The sequence below is a fragment of the Triturus cristatus genome, chromosome 2_2, assembly GCF_964204655.1.
Source record: "Triturus cristatus chromosome 2_2, aTriCri1.1, whole genome shotgun sequence".
Lineage (NCBI taxonomy): Eukaryota > Metazoa > Chordata > Amphibia > Caudata > Salamandridae > Triturus > Triturus cristatus.
Genome location: NC_140582.1, coordinates 1,167,991,808 through 1,168,014,969, shown reverse-complemented (window position 1 = coordinate 1,168,014,969; position 23,162 = coordinate 1,167,991,808). Strand labels below are relative to the sequence as shown.

The window sequence follows — 23,162 nt, the reverse complement described above, 5'->3', positions numbered from 1 at the left end:
TGAAAGAAAAAGTTAATGCCTACCACACCACTCCACATTCAACCACTGGTTCCACTCCTTTTGAAATACTAAGAGGGAGGAAAAGCAGGTCTAAAACCTGACCTGATTTGTTAGAAGTGCAGACTAGTCATGGGAAAAAAAGATAACATCTGTATCTCCTTTGCAAAACAGAGTACTGTTGGGACAGAAAAGACAGAAGATGTATTTTGATACCACTAAACATGTTGGAGACAAGACATTTTCTGTGGGTGCTTGGTCTCTTATGAGAAAACCTATGAAAGTAAGGAAAGGAGAATCAATTTTTTCTGCTCCTTGTAAAATTGAGTGGGTAGGAAAGGATGCTATTTTGTTGCAAGGAAAAGGGTGGTGGAATAAGAGTAAGGTAGTGCCTATCGCTGATGCACAGGCACAGATCTACAACAACACGTGTGTACCGTTTGATGATCAAGATTGCATTGTATACGAGTCTTGTAGTTCTAGCAGTTCCAATCTTGGTCCTTATTCACAAAAATGTTTACCTTTGTGTGGTTCTCTTGCTCATTGTCCTGTAATTGGTACCAAGGACCAGTGGAGGCTCCTCGTGGGAGTGCTGCGAGGCGGTGGGCGGGGAGTGCGGGGGAGGGTTAGGGTGGGGGTAGTAAACTCCGGCATAAGGTCGAACAGAGTTCAGTTAATAAATTAATAAATAAAATGAATTTCATTGCGTGCGCTGGATTCGTTTTATTTATTTATTTATTAACTGAACCCCGTTCTGCCTTATGCCGTTGTTAACTACCCCCCAACCTGCCCCTCACCCTGCCCCGCAGCACTCCCATGAGGAGCTGCCACTGCCAAGGACCCTCAAACCTGTGATCTGAGTAATGATGATTTGTGTAAAGAAGCTTCTAAATGCAAAGCACCCCCAACTTATTCCACTAGGAGAGTTTCAAGACAGCCAATTTGCTTTGAAGATTATCATTTGCCTTAAGCCTTCCTTATTGGGAAGTGAGGGGATGATGTGGTATTCTTTACTGTAACTTTATCGCATGTATTGTTTATTACTTTTCTCCTTTAAGTAGCTATGTTCGTTTGTGTTGTTAGTATTCTGTGTTCTTTATTAGAATTTGGGAGTGGAAGGTTGACATTCCCTGCTTGACCTTCAGCCGCTGCAGTTGGGCCCATTTCCTTGTACTTCAGAGATAAACTACAACTTTCTCCAAACTAGAATTCTTCTGACTCTGTCATTTCAGTCTCTGCCCCAATACTACACACCGCCTGACCTTCCACCAGCCGACCAGATAACTCAGTTCCGCTCCCTCGCCCATGTTCCCGCAATCCGGCAGAGCTGCAGTGGATGTTGTTCTTTCTCCTACCTCGCTGCCAAGTCCTGAAACGACCTCCCACTCCACCTTCAAACATCGGCTTCACTCGCCAACTTCAGGGAGGTACTCAAGACATGACTCTTCGACGAAGGCTCACCATACCTCAACGCCTGGATTGCCCCCTCCCTTCAGGGTGATAAGCTGTGCTATATAAATACAGTTTGATTTGTTTTGATGATGCAGATGTCTGGAACAAAGTCTGTTAACTGCCTATAGAACCATAGCCAGTTTGATGAGTTTAGATGTTCACGCATTAGTGCTTTGTAAAAGTGTGTGATGTTGAGCAGGTGGCCATTTTGTTGATGTCAGCAATCAGGAAGCTCCATAAGAAAGTCATGGTTTCCTTTTGTGCGAGTTGAGTGCACCCTGGATAGAACAGATAGGACTCTTAGCTTTATGGTAGCAGGTCTGGATGCACTTGACTATCCATCTTGCTTTATCTGCGTTATAGATGGGGTGACAGGTGTGAGGTTTCCCAAAGTCTACAAAGAGATGGCCACACTTATGAAAGGCCTGTCAATTAAATAATAAGAGCTCCTTTAATATCTGAAGTATTTAGAACTCTTTCCGCAGCTCAATAGGGCTACGGGAAGAAGACTGAGAACTCTAAAGTTTGATTGAAGTAAAAAGATGACTCCACCTTGGGGAGAATTTTACAATTGTTCCTGAGAACAACCCTATCTTTGTGAAACTGAATGAGGGTTCTTGTAAGATGAGTGCCAAAAGCTCGCTAATGCATCTGAGGGAAGTTATAATCACTATGAAGGACACCTCCCAGGAACGGAGCTGTAGGGGTATGAGTATAAAAGCTTAAAAAGTGGTTCCATGAGCATCCTAAGGACTAAATTAAGGTTCCAAACAAGGCAGAGGGAATTCTGGGATGTATGGCCCTCCGAAGACCGCCCATGAAAGCCTTGATTACTGAGATCTTAAAAAAAGGATGAATGTTCTCGGTTTTGCAAATAAGCAGGAATATCAGCTAGGTGTAGGCTTACTGATGTGTAGGCTAGACTTTACTTCTTCAGATGTAAGAGACACCAGGTGTTGTCCTAGACGTTAGCCATTAGGGGGCTCAGGTTCTTGGAAATACAGTGGTGAGCAAACATCTTCCATTTTGCTGTGTTACGTAGCCATGCAGCGGGCTTACACGCTTCCTACAGAATGCTTATACATTCCCGGGGAGAGTCTAAATCGCCAGATCGCTAAGCTGTATGGTTACCCGATCCGGCCACTGTGTGAGAAGGTCCGGCCTAAGCTGCAGGTTTTTATGGGGACCGACAGACATTTCCAGGCCCATGAAGAACAACAGCTGCCTGGCAAATATTGGAGCCCGCAGGTAGAGAGTCAGGAATGCTGGTCTCATCTTCCTCACCACATTTGAGAGGAGAGAGAGAGGCGAAAGTGTAGGCATCCATTTCATCCATAAATCATTGCATTTCTTACATAGGGCATTGCCCAAGGGCTGTTGGTGCGGGTGCCTGTAGGTGAAGTTTTGGCAAATCAGTCTATGCGCAGGGTGGCTAAATGCTAGAAGTACCTGTGTAGGTCTTGTGGTGGAGTCCAACTTGTGGATTTGATGGCGTGTCCCGCTGAGCAGGTCTGCAAAGTCATTACTTACCCTCTGAAGATGTTCTGTTTAAGAATTGTATTTAGTGTCAGATTGCCCAATGTCAGATTCCCTGCACTAGTAGAGATAAAGCATGCTGCCCTGGTTCTGCAGGAAGTACATCGCGGGCTTCTGGTGAAAGACTACCTTCCCTCGAATGACCTGGAACTAGGCTTTGAAAATGGGCAGGAGTACTAGATAACTGATTTGGTGGCCAATCTGTTGAGGGCCCACAACCCTGGTACAGTCATGGCATTGTAGGGGCTGCATGTGGATAAGGCATGAGGCACAACAGAAATTCATGAGGCCATCATCCCAAGAAGGCGCATCAGGGTTCTGACCTTAAGGTGACGACTGGGCAAAAAAAGAAGTACCAGCTGCTATAATGTCAATACCGCTCAGTTGTTTGGGGTAGGCTTTCTCTGTAATTAAGTTCAGCACAGAACCAAGTGAGGTTGGACCTGTTTAGGTTGATGGTGGGATTTGGTGGCATTTAATCTAGAGCATGGAAATTGCAGCTTGAGTGTGGGCTAGGCATTGCTGCCGACTGCCACTTTTGATCAGCCAAACATGGATGTAAGGGAGGACGCGAGTGCCCCCTCTTCACAGAAAGGTGGCCACGAATACTAAGTAATTCTGGTTGAAGTCATGCTACTGTTTCTGATATGACTGAAGCTGTTCTAGTGAAGGAGGCTTGGCGGTTGCTTGCAAAAGGAGTCTTTGCAAAAGCAATCTCTGTGTCTTTTCCTATATACAAACTCCCGAATCGGGCGAGAGTGGGTAGGTTCTCCAGATCAGATGCGACCATAGAGCTCATACCTAAATTAAGCGCTCTTTCCTTGCTTGAGGAAGCACACAAGCCAACCTATTTGCATTGGTCCTTTTATTAAGCATTTGCACCAACATATGCCACAAGTAGGTTTGCTGTGGTTGGAATACTAAGGACAAGAATTGGATTCCATCCATTGTGTAGATTCGATTACCATTGGTCCTGACGCCTCTTGATCTCTTTAGACTATATTGCGAGAAACATGTAGACCTCTATTCTTAGCTACCATAGATCATTACATCTAGTGCTAGCCACAACTTTTAACTAGACAAGCAGGCTCATTCATTAAACATTCCACTCAATGGATCTACTTAGTCTATTTTATACATCACTACATTTTATACACCCAAGCACTTTACCAATCTACACTCACTGGCCCTTCACCTCACTTCACATATGGCACAAGAGCCCTTTCACGGGTGCCTGTCAGGCATTGCAGCGCCGGCCCGATGAGGAGCAGTGCCCTCGGTGAGGCATGACATCCATTTAGGTGTGTGGGGGCTTCAGTTCCAAAAGGAGCGGCTCCTGTGTCCATCCATTTGGAAGGAGATCGACATCTATGTACTTTTTCTTTCCCTCCCTTCTTATTACTCTAAAGGAACTGTAAACTATTTTTGAGTAAATTCCTTGCCTAGATAGGCAGATTGCTATTTTGAACTGTCTGGTTACAGGATCCTGTCTTGTCTCTGTATGAGAAGGTCTGGTCTCAGCGGCGGCTTTTCATGAAGGCCGACACAAATTTTCAGGTGTATGCAGTACAAAACCTGCCTGGCACACGAAACAGCCAGCAGGTTTAGAGTCAGGGATGCTTGTCTCACATTCTTCACTACATTCAGGAGGAGTGGGAGAGAAGGAAGAGCATATGCAAAGATTCTTGACCAGTTCTTACATAGGGCATTACCCAAGGACTGTGGATACCTGTAAGTGAAGTTTGGGAATTATGAGTTTGAGGGTAGTGAATAAGTCTATTTGAACGGGTGGCCAGATGCTGTAAGTAACTATGAGGATCTTGAGCGGGAGTTCCTACTCATAAACTGGTTGATATGTCCTGCTGAGCATGTCTGTAAAGTTATTACGTACCCCCTGAAAAAGACAGAGATGGTCTATGATGAGGACAGGTTTGCAGATTGCGGTGCTCGGACTAATTGTCAGATGGTCTAGGCAGTAGCCGTGGTGAAGTTAAATCACAGCAAAAACCCACTGGTCTAGTGGGATTTCCTCCCAGCAAAAGAGTAAATCTAGTATTCTCCCGACTGGTGAAAAATAGCACCGGGGCAGGGAAGGGAAAGAGAAACCTCATCCCCTATCTCTGCCATCCCGCTATGCACCCCTGGTGTAGCCCCTGCTGGTTTGCTGGTAGAAGGTGTGCTGCGGTCTCTGATATGGCTGAAGCGGTTCTAGTGAAGGGGCCTTGGAGTTGCTTGCAAAAGGAAGATGTTGAAGTTGGAGTTTGCAGGGCACACAGACTTGGCAATTTCTGTGCCCTTTTTATATTTTTTCTAGCATCTCGTCATCCTGGGGGCTGGAGGTTCTGCTGTACTTGAGGTCTGAACTCTGAGATGTGAGGTCGAGCATGTCGTACGAGGAGGCTGTGACCGCAGAGTCGAGCACACAAAGAATGTTGGTGTTTGAGATGGTCTTGACCTCGGACACTATATCCTCCACCCTCTTTATGTACTCTTCTAGGAAGTTTTCACAAGTTACAATATCTCCTCCCACTAGGACCCGCTGTACCTGGAAACGAGTCTGAGAGAATTGGCTATGCGCCAATGGCTGTCCCTACTTCTATGCACTTGTGTCGATTTTTTGCTCTAATTAGGTGAAGGGACGCTACTTGTGGCTTGAGCGCAAGTACTTTTGTGGGTGGTGTAAACCAATAGAGAGCCTAGGGGACTCTGTCCCTTGACATAGATGAGAGTTGCTAGGTGAAGATCTATATATTTTCTCAAACCTAGGTGTTACTATCCTAGCTTTTACTCACTCCTTCTGTTTTCTGGGGGCAGATTTAAACATGTTTTTAAGCACAGGAAAAAATTAGACTGACTGTTCAGACTTGGAAAGAGTCTCTATGGGTAGTCCTCTTCCAACTGGAAAACTTGCATGTCCACTTTATGGTGTGTTGCAGCCCTTTGGATGACCTCATCATAGGTGGTTGTATCATCCAGTGATGATGCTCCAACCAGGTAGTGGTCCCAGTCAGAATCGCTGGGGTGTGAGTGGTGAGGGAGTGGGGGTGCTGGGTGGATGGAAACCCCCTCTGGCCCAGAGTCTAAATACTGGTCTTATGGATTGGTGGGATCATATGGAAAATCTAAAAGGTTTAGGGGAACCCATCAGTTGACTCTGGTGGAGGCAGAGAAGGAACATATGGGAGAGGGGGCTTGTGCCCATGTTTCTAAAAAAAGCCCCCGAGGGTGTTCATCTTTGAACTCCAACCTTTTCTTGTGAGGGAGTGTCTCTGATGGCTTCAACTGAGGTGGTTTAGCCGAGAACTTCTTGTGACAGGGTGAACGTAGGGACACCACTTCTGTCTGGTGTCGAGCTCCTCCTAGAGTCACTGCATCAGATCCTTCGGATCTTGCTGTCGACTAAGCTTTCAGTGTTGACGAGATCTTCGGCATTGACTTAGTTAGGCCCTTTGTTGCAGGCCTCGGGTGTGTGCAGTGGAGGTCAATACTCTTGTATCGGGTAGGGTTTGATACCCACTGAGACTTCTCCTACACCTTTGGTCCGTGCCAATTAGAGCCCAAAGGTGGATCGGGCCCTGAAGGTGGCAGTCTCTTATTTCCGTGCTTGGGGCTAGATGCCAGACTCTCGCAGGAGCAGTGCTCTATCTTAGTGTGAGACTTTTGATGCAACCCTGGCTTGGTGTTTGAGTCTCGGAAACAGGCAAGTTACTTACAATCATGGCCGTCATTTTAGTTTAAGGGCCGGTGGCACACAGGAACACTTGAGGCTACCGACCTTGGGCTAGGCATTGGCCAGGCTGGCAGGATTCTAGATGGACTGCGTCTTGGCCTTCAACACAAAAGGAATCTTCTTCAACGAAAATACCCAGAACTTACGCTGTGCAATTTGCAGTGTGCCAAATACCTCTCTCTTTGGTACCTTAAGGTCTTCTTCAAGCGGAAGGCAAGGCAGAACTCACAAAAGGTGTCATCATTGCTGGGAGAGAAAGATAGATTGAATACACTTTGTGGTGATCTGACCACGGATACTTATATTTGCACAGAAGGCAGTGTTGGAAGGGTGCCCTTTCCATCATCCCCTTCTGGTCTGCCTTCTGCCGTCGCTAATGGGTGCCAGGAGGCCCATGACATTCGAGACATTGAGCATTGGTCGGTGGTCCTCTAAAGTGGTCGGGTTGTGAAGTAACGAAATGGAGTCGTCGAGACACAAACAGTTCAATTGAAACGTTGGTGCCAAAACTAAACCATATGGGCCAGAAAAGCGTATAAGGACCACAATGAACTCTGAACCCTCTCTGTGTACACCCAAACCAAATTGCGGAAATAAAACAATCTAAGAAGGAGTCGGTGCCCATGTGCATTGTGAACCAAGGGATAGGTCTTATGACTCAAATCACTGCTTTGAAGAATAACTACTTGCAAACATCCAAGCCCAACACTAGATCATTGGAGTTTTCAGAGCATAGATATCTGCAGCCACACATGCTATAAACATTTCAGTCACAAAATGTACTACGATGATAAAAAGCCATACGTTTGAATCTGAAATTTCTTCCTCAAACTGAGACTGAAAACAAATGCAGTGGTTAAAGGGGGTCTCTCCTACTTTTCCCAGAAAACGGTCGCTTAATGTCCTGGCAAGAGGACCCCCTACTTCAACCTCTGCACCACCGTGCAAGCAAATCACAGCTACTCACCTGATGGTAATTTCAGGATAGCTGGCTTAGCCTTGATGGGTGCTGGTGCATCAAGACTAAAAAAACAAGAGTTAAGAGGCAGATGTTAGTGCAACTTGAACCAACACGAAAACCCTGGAAGATAAATTGTGTCATCAAAGATGCAGAAGGGTAAATAAGTTTGAGATTCTGTTATTTGAGTAAAATCTAGATGTCTGATATTGAATATGCTACTTACCAGTATGCATCTGTTCTTGGCATGTAGGGCTGCTGACATTCATATCTGTGCATAGATCGCCGCCTAGTGTTGGGTCCGGATGATTGCACATTGTTGTCCTGGAAGAGTCTTCGAAGTATCACGAGATAGGTGGCTCCTCCCCTGGACTACAGAGCACATGGGCATCCTCTCCATCCTTAGATTGTTTTTCGCCATTGTGGCAGTGATGGAGTAGATACAGTAAGTGATGACCATGCTATACAGTAATTCTGAGTGCTGCAGCCGCTACAGGCGCCGGGGAGGAGGGTGGGCGATATGAATGTCAGCAGCCCTACATGCCAAGAACAGATGCATACTGGTAAGTAGCATATTCAGTTCGAGGCATGTGGGCTGCTGAATTCATATCTGTGCATAGATTATATAGCAGTCCCTCCATTAGCGGCGGCTGCCTGTGCCAGCTGCAGCAGTCTGAAAAAGAGTTTGCCTGTCCTACAGCGGCCTGCTGTTTTGAGTGTACATCTACACAGTAGTGTTTGGTAAATGTATGTATAGTGGACCATGTGGCTGCTCTACATATTTCCTCTAAAGGAATGTTTCCTAGGAAAGCCATGGACGCCCCTAACTTTCGTGTTGAGTGGGCTCGTGGGGGAATCGTTAATGTGCGTTTCGCTTTTTGATAACAAATTTGAATACATCTAACGATCCATCTGGCTATCCCTGCTTTGGAAATGGCGTTGCCCTTGTGTTGTGGAGAAAAGGCAACGAAAAGTTGTTTTGTTTTCCTAAAATCCTTTGTTCTGTCTATATAGTACATGAGGGCCCTCTTTACATCTAGTGTATGGAGCATTCTTTCTGCGACATTTTCTGGATTTGGAAAGAAAACAGGCAGTTCAATAGTCTGATTCATGTGGAACTGCGATATCACTTTAGGCATGAATTTGGGGTTGGTACGTAGTACAACTCTGTTTGCGTGAACCTGTATGAATGGCTCTTGAATGGTTAGTGCCTGGAGTTCACTAACTCTTCTCAACGAAGTGATTGCCACTAAGAAAGCTACTTTCCAGGTGAGGAATTGAATCTCACATGAATGGAGAGGTTCAAAAGGTGGACCCATTAATCTGGTGAGGACCACATTGAGGTTCCACACTGGTGCCGGTGGGTGTCTTGGAGGAATCACTTGTTTGAGTCCCTCTAAGAAGGCTTTGATGGCAGGCACTCTGAACAAAGAGAGGTGCTGCCGGTTTTGAAGATAGGCTGCTATCGCGGTGAGATGTATACGTATGGAGCTGTATGCCAGATTGCATCGGTATAAGTGTAAGAGGTAACAGATGATGTTTTGAATGGATGCATCCAGCGGATTAATGTCATTGTTGTTGCAGTAAATGACAAACCTTTTCCATTTAGCCGCATAGCAAGCTCTGGTTGTGGGTCGTCTGGCCTCCTTGATGATATCCATACATTCAGGTGGCAGGTTTAGGTAGCCAAACTCTAAGACTTCAGGAGCCAGATTGCCAAGTTCAGCTGTTGCGGATCTGGGTGCTGAATTTCGCCATGGTTCTGCGTCAAAAGTGTGGGTGTGATCCGCTGCCTTTGATGCGGCACCACGGAAAGTTCTAGAAAGGTGGTGTACCACGGTTGGCTTGCCCCCGTTGGAGCAACCAGGATGAGCGTTAGTGAGTGTTGTCGCAGTTTGCGTGCCACTAGCGGTATTAAGGGCGCTGGGGGAAAAGCGTACGCAAATCTGCCTGACCAGTTCATCCATATCGCATTGCCCTGCGACTGTGGGTGCGGGAACCTGGCGGCAAAGTTTCGGCATTTTGCGTTTTCCCTTGTGGCGAATAGGTCTATCTCTGGATGACCCCACTGCTGGAAGTACGGTTTGAGTACTGATGGATGTAGCTCCCACTCGTGCATTTGATGGCTGTGTCTGCTGAGCAGATCCGCCATCTGGTTGTCCTTGCCTGGGAGGAGTTCCGCCATGAGGAACATGTTCCTCTGAATGGCCCACTTCCACATGCTCTGAGCCAGATGAGACAACTGTGGAGAGTGTGTTCCTCCCTGCTTCTGTATGTAGTACATGGCAGTCATGTTGTCCGTCCGAGTCAACACGACTTTGTTGCATAAGTGTACTTTGAATGCCTTCATGGCCAGGAAGATTGCCATCAGTTCCAGAAGGTTGATGTGCATCTTCTTTTGTTGTGTCGTCCATAGTCCCTGCACTGTGTAATTGAGTACATGAGCTCCCCATCCCTGGAGAGAGGCGTCCGCCGTCAGTATTATTTGCGGAACAGGCTCTTGGAACGGTCGGCCATTGCAAAGGTTTTGTGGATTCCACCAATGCAGAGAGTTGTATGCCCGACCGCTCACCAACACTAGGTCTGTTAATTGTCCTTGAGCCTGATTCCATTGACGTGCCAAGCACTCCTGAAGCGGGCGCATATGTAGTCTCGCGTGCGGGACTATGAAAATGCAGGAGGCCATCATGCCTATCAACTGCATGAACACTCGCGCTGGAAGGGAGTGTTGAGGTTTGAACTTTGTGATCAGCAGTTGCATGCTGTTGATCCTCACTAAATTTGGTTGAGCTGTGGCTGTCAGAGTGTTTATGGTCGTGCCCAGGTACTGACGTACGTGTGCGGGTTGAAGATGTGATTTTGGGTAATTTAGTGAGAATCCTAGACTGTGAAGAAGGTGAATGGTGTGGGACATGTGGCTGGCACATTGCTGGGCTGACTTTGCCTGAACAAGCCAGTCGTCCAGGTAAGGGAAGACGTGAATGTGCTGTCTCCGTAAATGTGCAGCCACTGTCGCTAGGCACTTGGTAAAGACCCTGGGTGCTGTTGTTACTCCGAAGGGGAGAACTTTGAACTGATAATGGTGATCCTGAATAGTGAACCTGAGATATCTTCTGTGCGATGGGTGTATGGGTATGTGGAAATACGCATCTTTCAAATCCAGTGTGGCTAGGAAGTCTCCCTGACTGAGTAATGGTAGAACCTGCTGTAGGGTGAGCATATGGAAATGCTCTGACAGAATGTAGTGGTTGAGGGGGTCTCAGGTCTAGTATAGGTCTGAGAGATCCGTCCTTTTTTGGGATTAAGAAGTACAGAGAGTACACCCCTGTCCCCTGTTGGTTGACGGGCACGACTTCTATTGCACCTTTTTGCAGCATACTTAGCACTTCCTGCTGCAATAATGCTAATGCTCTACGGACATAGGACGGTGCTTTGGCGGTATGTTGGGTGGAGTGGACGTTAATTCTAGACAGTAACCGTACTGGATAATTTCCCTGACCCACCTGTCTGTGGTGATGGACTTCCAGACTGACAGGAACTGTTGGAGTCTCCCCCCGACAGGTGTTATGTGGTCGGGGGGGAGGGAGAAGGCGTCACTGTTTGTTTTTGGGGGAGGACCTGGTGTTGCCGTACCCACATCCTCTGCCTTTGGTGCTGGATCCACGATATCCACCTCTATTGTTTTTATCATAGGTACTTTGCGTACCCCCTTTAGTGTATTGCTGCTGGGACCCCTGACCTCTAGCTGCTCCTCTATTCCCGGGGCGACGAAAGGAGCCGCTCCGAAACTGCTGCGACTGCAGAGCCCCCATTGATTATGCAGTTTCAGTGTCTTTTTTAATTTTTTTCGAGGGTAGTGTCAACCTCGGGGCCAAATAAAAAGTCTGGGTTGACCGGTTGATTTAAGATATTGTTCTGAATTTCAGGTTTGAAGCCTGAGATTCTCAACCATGCGTGCCTCCTCAACATTACGCTGGTGTTGATCGCCCTTGCTGCAGTGTCGGCTGCATCTAGTGCGCATTTGATGGACGCATTTGTAATGAGTTGTCCCTCTGATAAGGAGCTCCGCTGCCTCTTTGTATTCATCTGGCAAGTGTTGTAGCAGCGATTCTAGTGTGTCATAGTGTGACCTATCATAACGGGCCAGGAGTGCCTGGGTGTTGGCAATGCGCCAGACTTGCGCTGCTATCCGTTTGCCTGATGTCTCCAGCACTTTGGACTCCTTGTCGGGGGGAGGAGCATCACCCGTTGTTTGTGAATGTGCTCGTTTGCGAGCATTAGAAACAACCATGGAGTCTAATGGTAACTGACCCTTAATGTACATAGGGTCTCCGGGTGCTGGCTTGTATTTTTTTTCGATTCTGGGGTTTAACACCCGTGCCCTTGTTGTTTCTTTAAAAATGTCTTTTGCAGGTTTCAGAACCCCCTTCAACATTGGCAGAGTTTTGACGGTTTTCTCAGAGGAGGCGAACGTGTCCACTAAGAAATCTTCCTCTACAGTGTCAGAATGGAGTTCCACTCCATGATGGGCAGCAGCCCGTTCTATGAGGGCATTAAAGGCAGCAGTGTCCTCCGTGGGAGATGTCTTTATATTATAAAGCTGCGTGTCGGGAGCATCTGGTGCGTTACCTTGGTTGGTGGGGTCTCCCCATGCCTGATCTGGGTCTTGCATGTGATCATCAGGATTGATATCCACCGGGTAAGTGGTATCATCCCCTATATAGTCCTCTCCGGCGTCTTCCTCCGAATGCGTAGGAGAAAAAGACGGTGGGTCCTGAAGGTAGGGTTGAAAGGTTTCGTGAAGCACTGGTGTGGAACCTGCTGGCAGCTTTTGTTTCAAAGGAATCTTGTATGAGTCCAATCCCTTCTCTGGTGTGATCTTCCGCTTGCGGAGCAGCAGCCTACCAGTGTCGGCGTCGATAAAGTGTGCCTGTGAAGGCTCGATATCGATTTGTCCAGCGGATAGTGTCTGTGTTTGGTGGACACGTGTCCGAATTTCGAACATTTTCGGTGCCTTGGGCGGCGGTAATCCAAATGTGATGTGCGCCGGCGCCGAGTGTGCTTTTGCGGCCTTGTGCGTTTCGGGACCCGACGTAGGTTCGAGGGTTGCCCGGTCCCTGATGCGTTGCAACGACGCTGAGACCTGTTGCAAGGTGAACGCAGATGGCGCTTTGGAACCGATAGGCACCTTGGAGGCAGGTGTCGAAGCGGTATCCGATGTTTTCCCAGTCTTTGGGTCGTCGATCCGAAGGTGGGTATAGACGCTTTTTGGAGCCGGTGATTTGCTAGGCGCCGCACCCTTCAATGTCGACGACGACGGCTCGACCACCTTGACCTTGGTGGGTGGGGCCGTAATCTTCGGTGCCATAGGCTGAGGCGCCTTGTGGGGACCGAGGGCCTTCTTCTTTGGCTCGGTGCCGGAACCCGTCTTGGTGAGCTCGGCACCGAAATCTCTTTTGGTGTGTTCGGTGACCCGTGCCGGCGCCGAAGGAGTGGAGGGCTTCGAGGCCTACGATCCGATCGCAACCGCTTTCACTTTCGGTTTTGATGTATCCGGTGCGACGGATGGTTTCGGTTTCACTGAATGAAATCCGGTCGTCTTCGATAATGGCTCCTGTAAAATGTTCGAGGCCGGGCTTTGAGGCGGGGCCGAAGAACTGTGTGACTGATCTTGGGTAAGGCCCGCAGGCGATCCCTCGACCTGAGCCTTATGACGACTTTGTCTCTCGGCCTCCGTAACGACGGGTTGGCCTAGCTCTTCGCTGGAGCTATCTTCCTGGGCCCCAAGGGCCTCATCGTAGTCTCCTACCTCGCCGACGACGTCTGCGTCCTCGAAGATCACCTCATCATCGTCTTCCGATCAGGATTCACGTTCGGAAGCATGGCTGGAGTCTATGTCTTCTACGCTCTCGGCTTCCTCATCCTCGGTGCTGAAGATGTTGGCCGGGGCAGGCGCCGATTGCTGTGCCTCCAATCTCGCTGCCCGTCGATTCCACAGAGTCTTCTTCGAGCGGAACCGGGCGCAGGCCATGCATTTCGACTCATCATGATCCTGGTGAGAGACATTTGTTGCACACCGGATGGACATCGACGTGTGGGTATTTCGCATGGCATAAATGACATCTCTTGAAAGGAGTCCTCGATTCCATCGTCGAGCGGTGATCGATGTTCGGACCGAAGCGGATCCGAAAAGCGTGAAGAAGTTACTAAAACACAAAAGAAACTGGTCGATACCGAACGCGAACAATACCGACGAAACTAAAGGCCTTTTGGCCTTAAACTAAAGTTTCCGAACTTGAGCTAAGATAAGCACATCCGAACCCAATGGCGGAAAAAAACAACCTAAGGATGGAGAGGATGCCCATGCGCACTGTAGTCCAGGGGAGGAGTCACCTATCTTGTGATACTTCGAAGACTCTTCCAGGACAACAATGTGCAATCATCCGGACCCAACACTAGGCGGCGATCTATGCACAGATCTGAATTCAGCAGCCCACATGCCTCGAACATATACATATAGCTGTTTAGCAAGTGTCAGGTTGGTTCCCAGGGGCCCAAGGAACTCAAGGGCAACTAGGAAATTTCTGTGCCAGAACTAATGTTAACAGGGAAACCACTTAAGCCAGATGGTACGGGAAGCTCAATGGATGGCTAAGTACCGTCTTTAGAGGATTTCATTTTAAGGTTAGCAAGGTAAAACAGGCAACGATTATTATTGGAAAAAGCCCTGGGTTAGGATTTTACATATATTTTAGAATGGATGCAGTTAAAAAAATATATAATTCTTGTTACATTTCATAGAGAGTACAGGAAGCTTACATGACATCCAGATCAGATGTTTTTCAGTTAAGTGGCATTACTCAATTCAATTAATTTTTTATTAAGATATGGAACTCATAAAAGAGGTCCAATTAAAAAGTTACAAGAGAATCCCACAATAAAATAACATTTTACATTGTGCAAATAGAGACCTCTACCATAGAATAAGAAAGTAGGAGCATATCAATAAAGTACTATTTTGTAGCAGATAAGTTCACAGCCATAAACTTGCCTAGGGAAATATCTTGAAAAAGAAAATAGAAAGTGCTTATATAGATAGAACGGAGTGTCCTTCGACCTAGCAGTAATAGTTAAGTGCAACATTTAGTTAATATAAATAACATTAAAGAAGAAAAGAACAAGTGTCACAGTGAGAATAGATTATAGGATACAATTATAATTCCTTTTACCGCAAGAAGTAAATAGAATTAATTATATACACAATTGCAAGTAATACAAAGAGAGGAAAGGCAAAGAATCTAATTAGTCAAACCCACCGAAGGATGACTTCATACAAACTAGCAGCAATAGTTCAGAGCAGGGATCCATAGTTAAATCCAGGACTATTTAAGGACACTTTAAAAATCGATAAAAACAGTACAGGTCAATGAAGAGCAATAAAATATTATGGTTGGATAAAATTACAATTCATTTGCCGCAGCAAATTAACAGAATAGGTAACAAATTCATTAGGTACCAAAATAAGATAAGAGGCGTTTATGCTGGTAAATGGACGTGCAGTTAGAAGACATTATAACTGAGTAAGCCTAGAGCAGTTGTATCCATACACCCCCTATCAAAGCAGAAATTTAGGATATGACTAGAACAAGTTTAAAAACACCTTCAAAAACCTGAAGATTTCTTTACAGATTACTTCATTCTTTGGGAAAAGAAGAAACTCATGAGCTGTAGCTACAGATTTGATATTATTCTGTATAAATAGAGGACGCAGTAAACGAAGACGATGAGGTAGTAAAACTGGGCAAGTTAACAGAATATGGTCAACGTTATGAGTGCCCAGATTACACACATTACAAAATCTTCCTATGCTCGCAAGGGCAGACAAACTTGCCATTAAATCATTAAAAAGGTAAGAGGTTCATAAGGAATAAAATCCTAAAACGTCGGACCCCGTGATCTAAGTTCCAAAATAGGTATCTCTGGGTGACTCTCGAATAACTGGAGTAAACTATCAATCAATCAATCAGTGACACTTGTAAAGCGCGCTACATACCCGTAGGGTCTCAAGGCGCTGGGGGGGGGGGGGGGAGCCGCTACTGCTCGAACAGCCAGGTCTTCAGCTTCTTCCTGAAGGAGAGGTGGTCTTGGGTCAGGCGCAGGTCGGTCGGGAGGGAGTTCCAGGTCTTGGCGGCCAGGTAGGAGAAGGACCTTCCTCCTGTAGTCGCTTTTCGGATGCGGGGGACGGCGGCGAGGGCGTGGTTGGCTGATCGGAGGTGGCGTTTGGGAGCGTAGAAGTTGACTCGGCTGTTGAGGTAGCTCGGGCCTTGGTCGTGTAGGGCTTTGTGTGCGTGGGTGAGGAGGCGGAAGGTGATTCTTTTGTTGACGGGGAGCCAGTGAAGGTCTCTCAGATGTCCGGAGATGTGGCTGGTTCGTGGGATGTCGAGGATGAGTCTGGCTGAGGCGTTCTGGATCCGCTGGAGTCTCTTCTGGAGCTTGGCGGTGGTACCGGCATAGAGGGCGTTGCCGTAGTCCAGTCGGCTGGTGACGAGGGCCTGGGTGACGGTCTTCCTGGTCTCGGTGGGGATCCACCAGAAGATCTTCCGTAGCATGCGTAGGATGTTGAAGCATGCCGAGGAGACGTTGTTGACTTGCCTGGTCATGGAGAGGGAGGAGTCCAGGATGAAGCCCAGGTTGCGTGCATGGTCTGTCGGTTTGGGTGCGGTGCCCAGGGCGGGAGGCCACCAGGAGTCGTCCCAGGCGGAGGGAGAGGAGCCCAGGATGAGGACCTCCGTCTTGTCCGAGTTCAGTTTCAGGCGGCTGGTCGTCATCCACTCGGCTACCTCTTTCATCCCTTCGTGCAGGTTGGCTCTGGCGGCGGCGGGGTCGTTGGTCAGGGAGAGGATCAGCTGGGTGTCGTCGGCGTAGGAGATAATGCTGAGGTTGTGTTTGCGTACGATGGCCGCGAGGGGGCTCATGTAGACGTTGAAGAGGGTGGGGCTCAGAGATGATCCTTGGGGGACGCCGCAGATGACTCCGGAGGCCTCTGACTTGTACGGTGGTAGGCGGACTCTCTGTGTTCTTCCGTCGAGGAAGGAGGTGATCCATTCCAGCGCCTTGTCCTGGATTCCGATGTTGCTGAGGCGCCGTACTAGAGTGCGGTGGCAGACCGTGTCGAATGCCGCGGAGAGGTCTAGGAGGATGAGGGCCGCTGTTTCTCCATTGTCCATCAGGGCTCGGATGTCATCGGTGGCGGCGATGAGGGCGGTCTCGGTGCTGTGGTTGGCTCGGAAGCCGGACTGTGAGGGGTCGAGGGATCCGTTCGTCTCGAGGAAAGCGGCCATCTGCTTGTTGACGGTCTTCTCGATGACTTTGGCTGGAAACGGGAGGAGCGAGATGGGGCGGTAATTCTTGAGGTCGGTGGGGTCCGCTGTTGGTTTCTTGAGTAGAGCGCTGAGTTCGGCGTGTTTCCAGCTCTCAGGGAAGATGGTGGTGTCGAAGGATGTGTTGATGATGTCTCGCAGGTGGGGTGCGATGACAGCGTCGGCCATGTTGAAGACGTGGTGAGGGCAGGGGTCGGTCGGTGATCCGGAGTGGATGGAGTTCATCGTGCGGATGGTGTCTTCGGTGCTGATCGGGGTCCAGGCGTGGAGGGTGGTGGTGGGGGGTGGTTGCTCGGTCATGGTGTGCGTCGGTTGGTTGTTGAAGCTGTTGTGTATGTCCGCGATCTTGTTGTGGAAGTATGAAGCGAGGGAGTTGCAGGTCTTGCGATGGGGTGATGTCGTTGTTTCCTGCGCTGGGGTTGGAGAGCTCTTTCACGATGTTGAAGAGTTCCTTGCAGTTGTGTGCGTTGTTGTCCAACCGGTCCTTGAATGCTGTTTTCTTGGCGGCGCGGATCAGCTGGTGGTGTTTCCGGGTGGCAAGTTTGAAGGAGGTCCTGTTGTCCGGTGTCGGTTCCCTTCTCCAGACTTTCTCGAGGGCTCGGCAGTTCTTCTTGGAGCTCTTGAGTTCGTCGGTGAACCATGGGGCTTTCTTGCTGCCGGGTCTGCTGGGCGGGGTCCTCAGTGGGGCGAGTTCGTCCGCGCAGTTGCTGATCCACTTCGTGAGGTTGTCGGCGGCCTGGCTGGGGTTCGCTGAGCTGGCAGGGGGGTGCTGGCTCAGGGAGGTGGCGAGCTGGTCTGCTGTGATCTTGTTCCAGCTTCTGCGGGCGGCTTGTTGCTGGTGTTGGTGGGTCGTCGTTTTCTTGAAGGTGAAGTGGACGCAGCTGTGGTCCGTCCATTGAAGCTCTGTGGCGTGGCTGAAGTCGATGTCCTTGCTGGATGAGAAGACAGCGTCGAGTGTGTGTCCGGCGAGGTGGGTGGGGGTGGACACCAGTTGCTTGAGTCCCAGGTTGGCGAGGTTGTCGAGCAGGGTGCTGGTGTTGCGATCGTTGTTATTCTCCAGATGGAAGTTGAGGTCTCCCAGGAGGATGTAGTCAGCGGAGGGGAGGGCATGCGGGCTGACGAAGTCGGCGATGTCCTCGCTGAATTGTGTGCGTGGTCCAGGGGGTCGGTAGATCAGGGTGCCTCTGAGGGTGGTGTTCGGGTTGGTGTGGATCTGGAAATGCAGGTGTTCGGCGCTGGTCAGGGTGTTGTCGGTGCTGGTCGTGAGACGGATGGTGCTCCTGTGGATGATGGCGATGCCTCCTCCCATCTGGTTGGCGTTTCGGTCCCTCCGGACGATCTTGTAGCCCTCTGGGATGGCGGTGGCGATGTCGGGAGCTGAAGAGGCGTTCATCCAGGTCTCCGTGAGGAAGGCAACGTCTGGAGCTGTGGTGTCGAGGAGGTTCCAGAGTTCGATGGCGTGTCTGTGGACGGAGCGGGTGTTGAGCAGGATGCACTTGAGGTGGGTGCTGCTGGTGTTCGGCTTGGTGGGTGCTGGTGCGAGGCAGGTCCGGATGCAAGTGAACTTGCAGGCGTGGCAGCTGAAGGGTCCGTGGGTACGTCGTGGAGTGGCTTGATGGCATTCTGAGAGTCGGCCGGTGTTGAGAGCGGTGAGGGTGGCGGCGGAGTACGTCAGGCGGGTCGGTCGGGGTCCTCGTGGGCCAGGGGTCCTGACACTGGGCGCGGTCCAGGCGTGGACGGGCGCAGACGGGCTTACCTTTGGCGCACCTTCGGCGCGCAGTCGGCGCGCCCGCTGCGCGTGGCCGCTGCGCGTTCGCACGGTCGCCATTTAAGGCGAAGTGCGCGGGTGGGCGGAGCAGCTGGGAGGCGGGAGCGGGGAGGGTACAGAATCGAAAAAGGGGCGGGGAAGAGCGGCGGTGGCGGGAAGGGAGGGCGGAGGGGTAGGCGGGCAGCAAGGAAGGAAACCACAACACGGGGAAAATAAAAACTAAACAGAACAGGCACAAATTCTCGACAAAGCAAGGAAAAAAAGAAAGTTATACAAAACAGGCACAAATTCTCGACAAGACAAGGAAAAAAGAAAGTTATACAAAACAGGCACAAATTCTCGACAAGACAAGGGCAAAAACAACCGCAGCGGCGGCAGCCGGCAACCGGCGAACGAGGCAGCAGTGAGGCAGAGGGCAGGCAAGGGGCACACGCAGCAGCTGGTGGCCGTGGGGCGCGGGGGTGTCCCACAAGTGGGTCACACTCACCTGCGTCGCACGGTCGCCATTTAAGGCCAAGTGCGCGGGTGGGCGGAGCAGCTGGGAGGCGGGAGCGGGGAGGGTACAGAATCGAAAAAGGGGCGGGGAAGAGCGGCGGTGGCGGGAAGGGAGGGCGGAGGGGTAGGCGGGCAGCAAGGAAGGAAACCACAACACGGGGAAAATAAAAATTAAACAGAACAATTGTTGTCAATCTTTCCTTCAGTAGGCAATTCTTAAGATCTCTTTGATAACTAATAGTGCTGCTAGTGCTTTCTCTAAAAGCTTTAAGTTCCGTAAGTGAAAAAGAGAGCACTAACTCTTCTTGTGTGGTAAAGAGATTTATTGCTGTAGCAAAGTCACGTGCAAACGCATATTTGTCGGTCTTTGCACCAAAGATCTCGCAACTAAGGAAGCCCCTATTGTATTCACATCACTGTTCTTTAGCAAGTATCCCCACCGGATTACTCTGGCTAAGCCTTGGACAAATGAACTTATTAGACCAAATTCCAGGCGAATCGGACCAGAGTATTACATTTATTTAGCTTACATAAAATCTGGCCCTCTATTTTATCTAAAATACTCCATTCTGCTATTTGTCGAGATTCTATTGCATACAGTAGAGTTGCCGGGACTTTTGCTTTACAGACAGACAACATGTGCAAAAACGCCTACGGCCCATTTCATTATAGAATCTACGTAAGCCGTTGGCGTGAGATGTGGCTTTGCTGGAGCAATGATGGATATGGTGTTTATTCTTAGTATTACCAGTTATCATTTTACCTAAAAAGATAGGACTCTACATCCTCGAGTTTCTCGGATCCTAAACTGCAAACAAAGTTATGAGCTTTCCTATTCTTTCTATTTTTTTAGAATCAGAATTTTACTTTTTGAGATGTTTATCTTCAAGTAATTAGGCGCTGTATATTTTTGTAAAGCATGCAACTTCTTGCTTAATCCAATAGGAGTCAGGTCCATTATTATAATATCTGCTTACATTAGACACGGAAAAGGGTGACCACCAATCTTCGGTGCGTCGTCCTCTATGGGAGTAAAACAATCTGGAAGATCAGCCACATAAAGGAAGAAAAGAATTGGTGCTAAAAGGCAGCCTTGCTTCAGGCCATTTTTTGTATGAATTGTAGGCTGAAAGACATTGATTTCCTCCCGGAGAACCTGGGACCATGTATTTGAGTACAAAGCTATTATAAAAGATAAAGGAGGCGGGGGAATGTTTTGAAGTTTTTTCCAGAGTAATTGGCGATCCATCTATCGAAGGCTGTTGTAAAATTTACAAAAGCTACAAATACATGTGAATTATGAAAGTGGGTGTACTTCTCTTCAATTAATTTCAACATACACATATTATCTATGGTACAATGGTCTTTCCTAAATCCGGGTTGTTTAAGGGGAAGAATATTCTTTTCAGACACCCAATCGTTAAGATGATCCTGTACACTATGAGCAAAAACTATCCAAACTGAGTCCAAAAGCGCTATTTGCCAGTAGTTGCCCAGGTGGTACCTAAGCCCCTTTTTAAAAAGAGGAGTTAAAATACTACTAGACCAGGAGGGAGGAATCTTTCCTAGCTGGTTGCAATGACTAACAAGCATTTACAATGCAATGGTCTCGGCATTGTCAAAGTTAGAGCTATTGGTATTGCTCATGACATTGCTTTGACATTGACTTAACAGATGTTAATGCAGTGATACTAATGTGAAACACAAGCGTTCAAGAATTAACCTGGTTTAATCTGAAATACTCTTTAGCATATTTTACGTGACGTTTGCTGCATTATTCACATGACGAATATTTTGATAAACGACGCTTGCTTTGGCTCCTAGACACAAGCCAGACCTGCTCGCCCGATGAACTTCATGGCTCACCTCTAAAAAGGTACGCTTATTTACTCTTTTATTTTACGCAGATATCGTTACAGTTGGCAAAATAAACCACGCCCTACAAACTACGCAACTAAACACTACGACCATTAAACGTCCCCGAACACAAAAAGCTGTATTCGACTTCTGCCGCAAATATTGAAGTGCGAGTGTTACGATTGTGAGGTGAGTTCAGAAATGATCCCGCTGTTTGCTGTCAAGAAAAGAGCAGGGCCGAGTCCGCAGTCCGTCCTATGAGCAGCTTAATATTCACGCTTCAAATGAGAGAGAGATCCGTCATCCGCCGACGAGCGCCGCGACACGCCCGGAATCACTGCACGGACAGCTGGTAGACCTGATCCTCGCTATATGAGAGTATTTTGCAAACATTGGAGGAATGTGGCTGTTGGAAACAGCCCCACTCTCACTCCGCAGGGTGGTGGTGGACCTTCCCAACACAATGGGGTAGCTTGGCTCGAGTGGTCAGGAAACAGGCGCAGTGCTAAGCATACAATATACCCATACAATAACCATGCGTGCATCCGTTCCAAAAACGACTCTACACCGTAAAAATTATGAAAATATTCTTTCTTTATCTTTTTCTCTTAGTTGCTGATTGGAAAAATAAATAGGTCAATCACAATATACAAGTTTCAATTAGTGCAGGTCAAATAAATATCGGCTGTTTGATGAAATAAATAGGGGTGATCATAAATAACAGGGCATAAATACAAGTGCAATATATACAGACAATTAAATACTTTGAGGCAATAAATACTGTACCAATAAATATTGTACACCAACAAGTCCTGTGGACCTATAAATATAGTGCAGCAATAAATAGATAAAAATTCAATAAATACAGTATCCCCAATAAATAATTAGAAGTATACAGCAACCCCCATATAATCAGATGACACTTCACTTCTTAAGGGCTGATTTGGCCCAGGCACAGCTTGTAGGGTTGTGGAAGGCTTGAGGGGGGAGGCTACTCCCTGGCTGGGACAAGGCTGAGGCCTAAACTGAGGTAGATCAAAGGGGGGGAATACCAATGCCCTGGCTTTCCTTCTCCACACAACCTCTCTAGGTTAGTCCCAGTTCACCCCAGGCACAGTCAGGTGGGTTTCAGCACCTCCCTAGCCCCTTAGAGCAGTCTCTCAGGTCTCCACAGGGCCTTAGGCGCCCTCTACTCCACTTACTGCCCTTTTTCTGATGTTCCGACGCCGCTGGAGTCGAGTCGACGCCGTGAGGCGGTTCCGGTTCGGTCTCGGCGGCCTCGGCACAATGTCAGTTCTTTGACGTCGCCGGTAGGCGGTTCCGGTCCGATGTCGGCGGCCTCGGTTCGATCTCTACCTCCGATTCGACGACGTTGGGCAGTCTCTTCACGATGTCGACTTCGGGCGGCTCCGGTCCGATGGCGCTCTCGACTCCGATGACGTCGGCCGGCCTGGCCTCGATGTCGACTTCCGGCGACTCCGGGGTGCGATCCTCACCCCCGACCTCCGGTGCTCCTCCTCTCAGGTTCCGGGCGACTCCGGAGTGCGATCCTCACTCCCGACCTCCGGTTCACCTCTACCTCGGTCTCCGACGACTCCGGAGGGCGGACTTCACTCCTCCGATGACGCCGCTCGCTCGACCTCGGTTCACTTCCTCCTCGACCTCTGGTATTCCTCACGACCCCCGTCGGCGCCCTCTCACGACCTCAGGCGGCTTCGGGTACGACGTCTGCTACTTCAGTCAGCGCCGCTTCTCCACCTCGGGCTCCAGGTCTCAGGCTACTCGACGCCGGACTCCAGGGAAACCAGTTCTCAGGTCAGAATCTTGCTGTTTTCTTGGTTCTAAGGCCTGTTCCTGCTGTCCAGGTCCTTAGGATGGTTTTCTTCTGTCTTCTTCCCACACAGGGCTATAGGCTGGGATCCATCAGTAGGGACAAGTATCAAGGGTGGGTTTATGGACCCCACTCCAGGCACAAGTTTCCACCCCTGC

The 23,162-nt window shown here is 48.8% G+C and overlaps 1 protein-coding gene across 5 annotated transcripts in view; it reads right to left on the bottom strand.

Moving 5' to 3' along the window:
* Positions 1-23,162, bottom strand: part of LOC146863309 (uncharacterized) — a 365,164-nt gene that overhangs the window by 92,799 nt on the left and 249,203 nt on the right. For all 5 annotated transcript variants that reach the window (XM_085642720.1, XM_085642723.1, XM_085642721.1 and 2 more), the window contains one exon: positions 7,683-7,738. In XM_085642720.1, coding sequence (XP_085498846.1) covers positions 7,683-7,738 — 56 coding nt within the window. The remainder of the gene's footprint in view (positions 1-7,682; positions 7,739-23,162) is intronic.